The following is a 9,012-nucleotide window of genomic DNA, read 5'->3' on the forward strand; positions in this document are numbered from 1 at the left end:
CGTTAGTCTCGCTAAAACTCGAGAACGGCTTAACGGATTTATCTTATCTTGGTCTTGAAATGTTCGTGGAGGTATAGGAAAGGTTTAAAAGGAGAGAAAAAATCAAATAATTTCCGGGAAAACCCTAAAAACTGCCCTTTTCTATTTCCCATACAAACGTTTAAGAGTCAAGCGGTAGGGGTAGGGTAGGGGTAGGGTAGGGTAGGGTAGGGGTAGGGTAGGGGTAGGGTAGGGGTAGGGTAGGGGTAGGGTAGGGGTAGGGTAGGGGTAGGGTAGGGGTAGGGTAGGGGTAGGGTAGGGGTAGGGTAGGGGTAGGGTAGGGGTAGGGTAGGGGTAGGGTAGGGGTAGGGTAGGGGTAGGGTAGGGGTAGGGTAGGGGTAGGGTAGGGGTAGGGTAGGGGTAGGGTAGGGGTAGGGTAGGGGTAGGGTAGGGGTAGGGTAGGGGTAGGGTAGGGGTAGGGTAGGGGTAGGGTAGGGGTAGGGTAGGGGTAGGGTAGGGGTAGGGTAGGGGTAGGGTAGGGGTAGGGTAGGATAGGGTAGGGGTAGGGTAGGGGTAGGGTAGGGGTAGGGTAGGGGTAGGGTAGGGGTAGGGTAGGGTAGGGGTAGGGTAGGGGTAGAGTAGGGATAGAGAATAAGTGTACTTATGTCAAGACGAAGCTTGACCGGGTCCGCTAGTTATTAATAATTTAATAATTGTTATCAGCCTACCTAACGCTCTAAAATAATTTGATTCCGAGATTTGATCGATGGTTATGGGCCTTAGAGACCTCGTAAGAAGGCTCAGGGTCACTCAGCGGCTTAGAGTAATCTTGTCTGAGCTCAGCGACCTACAAGGTAGACATTGTAGGGGTAATATCTGGGTCTACTAAACCGATTTTAAAAACTCTTTCAACACTTGGTAGCCACGTTATTTATGAGTATCAAAGGATATAGTTTATCCCCATATTAAATAGACTACTACTGTTACTGCATATTCAACACTACTACTACTACTACTACTACACTGCTACTGTTCAGTAGTAGTTGAATATGCAGTACTCTTCTATTAAACGCTATTTTATTTTATTTATGCACAATGATAACAACTATTGCTAGTTTTACACGCCGTTTCCCGCGTATTTCATCATGCAATTTTTTCATTTATCTATACTTATAATAAATCTGTAGAGAGGTCTATTCTGTACATGAAATATATTTCCAAAATAACTCAGGGGATGATTAGTGATCGATACTGATGCTAAATATGCAATCAGTAATTTTTTTCTATGTCTGTATGTTCGTTATAGAAACAAAAACTACTCGACGTATTTTAACGAAACTTGATACAATTCTTCTTTATACTCCTGGGCAGGTTATAGTATACTTTTCATCACGCTACGATCAATAGAAGCAGAGCAGTGAAGGGAAATGTGGGGAAAACGGGAGAAGTTACTCCATTTTTAGGCTTCCGTCGCGTGGTAGGATAGGGGTAGGGTTTCATCCATAGTTAAAAAAAAACGGTCAGGATCTTATTGTAACAAATTACAGATTTGTGAAATTATTTCTACGCGTCCGTAAACATTCAAGGTACCCAGCGCGCTAACACTTTTTTCATGCTTACAGTAATAAGGATACTTCCCTATCGAATATATAAAAAATATATAAACGAATAGTAACACGACAATCGGATATTTTTTTTTTTTAATTCTTTACAAGTTAGCCCTTGACTACAATCTCACCTGATGGTAAGTGATGATGCAATCTAAGATGTAAGCGGGCTAACTTGTTAGGAGGAGGATGAAAATCCACACCCCTTTCGGTTTCTACACGGCATCGTACCGGAACGCTAAATCGCTTGGCGGTACGTCTTTGCCGGTAGGGTGGTAACTAGCCACGGCCGAAGCCTCCCACCAGCCAGACCTGGACAAATTAAGAAAATCTCAATCTGCCCAGCCGGGGATCGAACCCAGGACCTCCGTCTTGTAAATCCACCGCGCATACCACTGCGCCACGGAGGCCGTCGTTTTTCAACTTTTTTAACCATTTGTTCTGTTAGTGCTATCGTAGGGCATCTCGAACGTGGGTTGTCATTGTTGGAAGTTATTCCTCGCTTAAACTCAGCACACCAACGTGCAATCGTAGATTATGGAGGCAAAATAACACCTAATATATCCCGCAAGTCTTGATTTATTTGCTCCGTACTGAAAATTTTACACAGAATAAAGATGATCCAGAATGAGTCCTTACAAGCAGCTTAGTGAAGACAGTGAAACCCATACAAAAAAAACGTCACGCGTCTCCTTGACATCCGCATAAAGAAACTTTATTTCTTAATTTTTATTTCAAAATTTAACACTAACAACAATTTACGTAAACTAATATAATAATCAATAATTACCTATCAATAAAAACACTCCATCTTATTTCTTTAATTTTTATGAACGGTTTTTTTAAATATTTAAAAACGTATTCGTTGTATTCGTTTTTGAATTTTGTTTTTTTCGATGGGTACCGTCGTGTTCCGTACGCTCCATCTGTACATTATTAATTAATCTGTGTATATAGTATAACAAATATCTGAATTATGCCGCGCCGCGCCGCGTTTGAGGGACTTATTTCATGAAAAGGAGTTTAGGCCTAGTTCGGACTACTTTAGTAGTTTAGTCGAGTACGAACGATTTTTGGACTAAAATATTAAAATAGTCCGAACTAGGGCATTAGTGCTCTTGCCATCATCGCAAACGGCTAAATAAACTTGGCACTTAGACCATTAATAACAGGACTTGGCTCGCTAACCGTTACACTTTGAAGGCCATTAGATCAGATCAGATCAGAGGCCAGAGGCAAAGATCAAAAATCTATGATCTAACGCGTTTATAAAAACTGTTGCTACAGAATCGATGTTTCATTGTTGTAATCGTTTTCGTCGTGTAAAGAGCTCCCTAAAAATGCCGGTTTGTTTAACTGGCATAAAAAACGGCCAAAAACTTGTAGTTTAGTAAAAGATGGAGTAACGTTTCATTTGAAAGTATTTAAACCTTAATTTTATCAAATTTTTAATAAAAACAATTTATAAAAAGAATCGATTCTTTTGACAAAACAGCCAAACATCGATCAGTAATCGAATATTCTATTTATTTAATCTGTGGATAGTCTATTGCTTAGACTATCCACAGATTGCACATACACATGCACAGTAAAAATATATACAAGCAGTAGTTTGACTTCATACTAGTAGTCGAAACGTGAGCTATACCTACGCACCTCGAACTCGGGGCGTGGGGTGCAGACAGTCGCGACGAACGCACGGTGCTTTCATCATATCAGCCGATGGACGTCCACTGCAGGACATAGGCCTTTTGTAGGGACTTCCAAACATCACGATACTGAGCCGCCTGCATCCAGCGAATCCCTGCGACTCGCTTGATGTCGTCAGTCCACCTGGTGGGGGGTCGGCCAACACTGCGCTTACTAGTGCGGGGTCGCCATTCCAGCACTTTGGGACCCCAACGTCCATCGGCTCTTCGAACTATGTGGCCTGCCCATTGCCACTTCAGCTTCGCAACTCGTTGAGCTATGTCGGTGACTTTGGTTCTTCTGCGGATCTCCTCATTTCTGATTCGATCACGCAGAGATACTCCTAACATAGCTCGTTCCATCGCCCGCTGTGTGACTCTAAGCCTTCTTATGAGGCCCATAGTTAGCGACCAAGTCTCGGAACCATAGGTCATCACTGGCAACACGCACTGTTCGAAGACTTTTGTCTTCAGGCACTGAGGAATTTCGGACGAAAAGATGTCGCGAAGCTTCCCGAATGCAGCCCAGCCGAGTTGGATTCGACGGTTCACCTCTTTCTCGAAATTGGACCTACCTAACTGGATCATATGTCCTAGGTATATGTATTCGTCTACAATTTCGAGTGCAGCGTTCTCAACTATAACTGGGTGGAGCGATACATGAGCATTACACATTATTTTTGTTTTGCCCATGTTCATTTTCAGGCCCACCTGTTGAGAAACGCTGCTGAGGTCATTGAGCATGGTACTAAGGTCATCCAGAGTCTGTGCCATGATGACTACATCATCCGCGAACCGCAGTTGAGTGATGTACTCGCCATTGATGTTGATGCCAAGTCCGCTCCAGTCCAGAAGCTTAAAGACGTCTTCCAGTGCGGCGGTAAATAGCTTCGGAGAGATCACATCTCCCTGACGCACTCCTCGCTGCAACTGGATTGGCCTCGTAGTCTGATCCTGAATACGGACTGACATAGTGGCGTTTTCGTACAAGCACTTCAACGCTTGGATATACCTGTAATCAATTCGGCATCTCTGCAATGACCTTAGCACAGCCCAAGTTTCCACCGAATCGAAGGCTTTCTCATAGTCCACAAACGCTAAGCAAAGTGGCTGGTTATACTCGTGAGTCTTCTGTATAACCTGCCGCACACGGTGCTTTAACACCTATATATAATGGACATGTGGCATTTTACGTCAAATTTGGTCAAGGAATTATTTTCTTAAAGAATAAACCAAATTTTTTCGTAACCTCTCTAACTTAAAGAAAGCTACCATAATGGAGCGAGTTAGATATTTTTTAGTCATTGCGTAAAGAGGTTAGCCATATTTTACATGACAACATCAATTATGTCAGTTGTGCTTGAGACCAAATTATCCTTCAAGGTCATTGATTAGTATCAGCCTTATTTAAATCTACCAATCAAAAAACAACACGCATTTTATTAATCACTTCCTATTTTACTACAATTTACAAAGTATTTTATTTGTTTACATAAAAAAGTATGTATGTAATCACGAAACTAAATGGAAACACAAAGTTGGCAAATGTAATTAAAATTATGGAGGCGGGCAGCCCTATGACTTGTTTACGTACCGCGCGGCTGTAGGTATTTATTTCAAAAATACGGCCGAGTTACAATACTGCTTGTATTGTATTTTTACTGTGGCAATGTGTTTGTTAGTGTGTGTAAAAATTACGCGTGTGTGTATTGCGAGTCAAAATTATAGTTGTGTGTAGTGTATGGACACAGAATATACTTAATGGTGTTAAATGTTTTCGATGTGTGAGTTTGCCTCGTCCCCCTCAAAAAACGACAGACTTTTTTGTTGGTGAATTTGGTAGCGAAACAAGTCCATTCTTTATAATGGTCTAAGACTTGGCATCAAGGAACAATTCATAGAGATAGTAAAGATTTAGTGTCTGTATTTGTCTATGAAAACTATGGTCTGTAACTGTGACATCATTGCAACATGGTTGCCAAATGCCAGCTGTCATTTTATGTAAATGTTCGAATTTCGATTGGTCAAGTGTCAGGTTGTTATTGAATTGAAAAGAAGTCACGACGATTTTCATCTACTATTTTTCTATACATAATTTCAACATTTTTTAAAATTAATATTGATTTCTCCCTATATAACAAATTCTCGGTAGTTAAAACCTTTCTACGGGACGGAATCCCACTCGAATCTTCGAATACAAAAACCAAAACTGCACTGATAAAAAAGTATACATTGGGCCCTGAAGTTGTGATGGAATCTCAGACGCAGAATCGCAGACGGAAAGTGTCAACAGTGGAGGGTTACAAATGATCTGAGCCTCGGTTCGCGGATCGTGTAAAGTACAAGTGAACATTCTGTCGATCGCTGGTCGCCAATCGACCGCTCTATGTGCGCGTGACGGTGACATGAGCACAAACAACAAGAGACGCGGAACTAGCGGTTCCAGTTGTGCCGTTCCCGGGGTGCACGCGCTCGTCAGTGCGCCCACTGCCATGTCCGCCGACCTAGCGTCTCTGTTCGAATGCCCCGTGTGTTTCGACTATGTGCTGCCGCCCATCCTGCAGTGCCAGAGCGGGCACCTCGTGTGCTCCAGCTGCCGGCCCAAGCTGTCCTGCTGCCCCACGTGCCGCGGCCCGCTCGGCAACATCCGCAACCTCGCCATGGAGAAAGTGGCCAGCAACGTGATGTTCCCCTGCAAGCACTCCAACACCGGCTGCACCGTCACGCTGGTGCACACGGAGAAGGCGGAGCACGAGGAGGCCTGCGAGTTCCGGCCCTACTCCTGCCCGTGCCCCGGCGCCTCATGCAAGTGGCAGGGCGGGCTCGACCAGGTCATGCCCCACCTTATGATGTCCCACAAGAGCATCACGACACTCCAAGGCGAAGACATTGTGTTCCTAGCGACAGACATCAATTTACCGGGAGCCGTGGACTGGGTCATGATGCAGTCTTGCTTCAACCATCACTTTATGTTAGTGCTTGAAAAGCAAGAAAAGTTTGATGGTCATCAACAGTTTTTTGCAATCGTGCAGCTTATAGGTTCACGGAAGGAAGCCGAAAACTTTGCATATCGGCTGGAACTTAATGGACATAGACGACGACTAACTTGGGAAGCCATGCCGAGGTCTATCCACGAAGGGGTCTCGTCCGCCATCATGAACTCTGACTGTCTTGTGTTTGATACGTCCCTCGCACAACTGTTTGCAGACAATGGCAACCTGGGGATTAATGTCACAATATCTATTGCCTAATTACCAACATTGCTGTATTGTAGCAATAGTATGTATGCTCTCGCACTTATTCATCTGATGTGTTCACACTTGAGCATTTCTATTGTCATCTTGAGTTTCGTACTTAAGTCTTTGAAATGTCATACTGTGAACACTATGGGCAGACAAGAAATGCCCAAGTGTGAAAGCCTCAGTTCAGTTTTAAGTATAATTTAATAATACTGTTATGCCAATGAAAGGATACCACAATAGATAGAAATATTATATAGAATTGAAATCAATATTTTTGTGGAATACACACAAAAATTGTAATTTTTTGTATTGAAATATCTAATCAATATAATCAACATAAAAGTAAGCCAAAAACAATTCTTTTCGATTTTATTATAATTGTGTGTTCAATATTAGACATAAGTAGGTGAAAGGAACTTCTGAAGGCCATGAACATTGCATATAAATAAATACTACTCTTCTAAACAATGAACAAATAAAATGAACTAAAAATTTGTATTAAATGTGTGAACATGTTGGAACAAGTTCTATGCTAAATTTTATATTATGTACACAAAACCTTATAGTATAAAAATGTTGATTAAAACTGATTTCATTGGATTTAAAATTGTTGATAAATGATGAGCTCATCTAATAATGAGGTCCTGTAGTACTTGAAAAACAGTCACAATTCATTTTTAATTAGAAGATTTAAATTATTCTGCTTTTCTTCCAGCTCAACCAATAACTTTCATTGCTTCTCAAAAGGGTGTCAGCCCATAGATAGGGAGGGAAGTTGATAAAGTTACGGAGGATGAGAAAAATATTAAATGTAAATAGAATCAAAAGCAATTTCTATAACAATTGCCATAAAGGTATAGTTATACCAAATGGCAATATGGCAATTTGTTATAGCAAAGCAACACAACTGAGTGACCTTGGGACTTGGGGTTGCTTTGCTTTAAGATATAAAGGTCTCTGATACTTGGTGATGCCCTTGTTACAAGGCTGTCCTTACCTATTATACATTTATATATATTAAATTGATTTAAAAACTGAGAAAAGTGGATTTTCCAATGAAAATGTAAAATTATATCTAGCTCTCTTTAACTGCAACCTTGTCCATCCATTGTTTTAAAATTTTAAACAAATACTGTATCAACACAAATTAATAAAATATAGGGAATTCATTTATTAGGATACATATGTATTACCTACCATTTATTATGTATAATCAAAAATATGCATGTGAAATAATATATCTTTTGTAAATGTTTTGTTTTGTATATGTTTTATATTTGCATGGTTTAAACTTCAAATAATTCCAAATAATCAATCATTTTTTTAAATATACTGATTCCAAACATTGATAGTTATTATTTAAAGAAAACAATTTTAATCAACATAGAAAATGCATGCATTTTAGAAAAAAATTATGGCATGAAGTCAATGACATTTATAATTTTGTAAACATAATTTATTGAAAGAATATTCAATCAATCTGATATAGTTTTTTTTTGACGATCTTTGAAGGCAACTCACCATTTCTCTTATTTTGCATGAAATCGACTAGTTAATTTTATATAGGTGTGCAAAATGAAGTCTCAGTTATACTAAATTAGATACATATATTATTATTTTAATTACTTAGTGTAAATTATCCGCTATTGTTTTATTTATGCAAACCCCATGTTACTTAATTGTAGAGTTATAACTTCAAAATATATGTTTATCACTTATAGCATAAGAGTCAACAACTGAAATTAAATAAGTGAAATGTTATTTAGCTTAACACAAGAGTTACCATTGGTAACTGTAGATTCCATAAAATGTTATCAGTTGGTTTATCTAAACACATTTTTGTTAGAGTTAATTATGTTTCAATTAGGGAAGGTATAAAATGTTTTTATTATTTTTCTAATCTTAGACAATGTAAGATTGAAATTTAAGATGTAGCTAACCGAAATGCAATTTCACATCAAATTATCCTAATTTCTTGGCAACTTCGTTCGTAACACTCCCGAAGATCCGCGCGGGCCGGGGGCGTGTAGCGATGAATGAAAACCCCACGGCTGATGATCCTCGCTTCCCCGCACGCACGATTTCACACCCGTCTTTCCCCCCGTCACCCGCATACCATGGGAGTGTCATCAAAAAAAACTTGCCAGACTATAGCTATATATCTTTAATGTCATGACTAATTATCAGCTGCAGCTGAGTTACACAGGTTTTTAGGCTTTTAAATACCTCCTTAATTAACTTGTTGAACTCTTGGCTTATAGTGTGTAATAGGATATTTGTACTTGTATAATTTAAAATCATTTCTACACATAAGGTAAAAAGTAAAACCAAGATTGATAAAATTCTGGTTGTATAAATAAATTTTTTAATGTACCTTGTGTAGTTTTTATTGTTTTATTGACATTCATCAAACATCAACTAGTACATATAAATAATATTTAAGTGTCGGTCGGTTATTCCAAAATAACTTATCCTCTGTGCTTTTATTTACAGGAT

At 39.6% G+C, this 9,012-nt stretch overlaps 1 protein-coding gene across 1 annotated transcript; it reads left to right on the forward strand.

The window, feature by feature from the left end:
• The first annotated feature begins 5,256 nt into the window (after positions 1–5,256).
• LOC112054877 (E3 ubiquitin-protein ligase Siah1-like) lies at positions 5,257–8,890 on the forward strand. The gene has a single exon (XM_024094811.2). It carries the CDS (start codon positions 5,680–5,682, stop codon positions 6,523–6,525), a length of 846 nt encoding a protein of 281 aa, XP_023950579.1. The 5' UTR covers positions 5,257–5,679; the 3' UTR covers positions 6,526–8,890.
• Positions 8,891–9,012: the final 122 nt, after the last annotated feature.

The sequence above is a fragment of the Bicyclus anynana genome, chromosome 5 (genome assembly GCF_947172395.1).
Source record: "Bicyclus anynana chromosome 5, ilBicAnyn1.1, whole genome shotgun sequence".
NCBI classification, from domain to species: Eukaryota; Metazoa; Arthropoda; class Insecta; order Lepidoptera; family Nymphalidae; genus Bicyclus; species Bicyclus anynana.

Excerpts from the sequence above, each read along its gene's own strand:
- LOC112054877 (XM_024094811.2), top strand. The coding sequence starts at position 5,680 with ATGAGCACAAACAACAAGAGACGCGGAACTAGCGGTTCCAGTTGTGCC.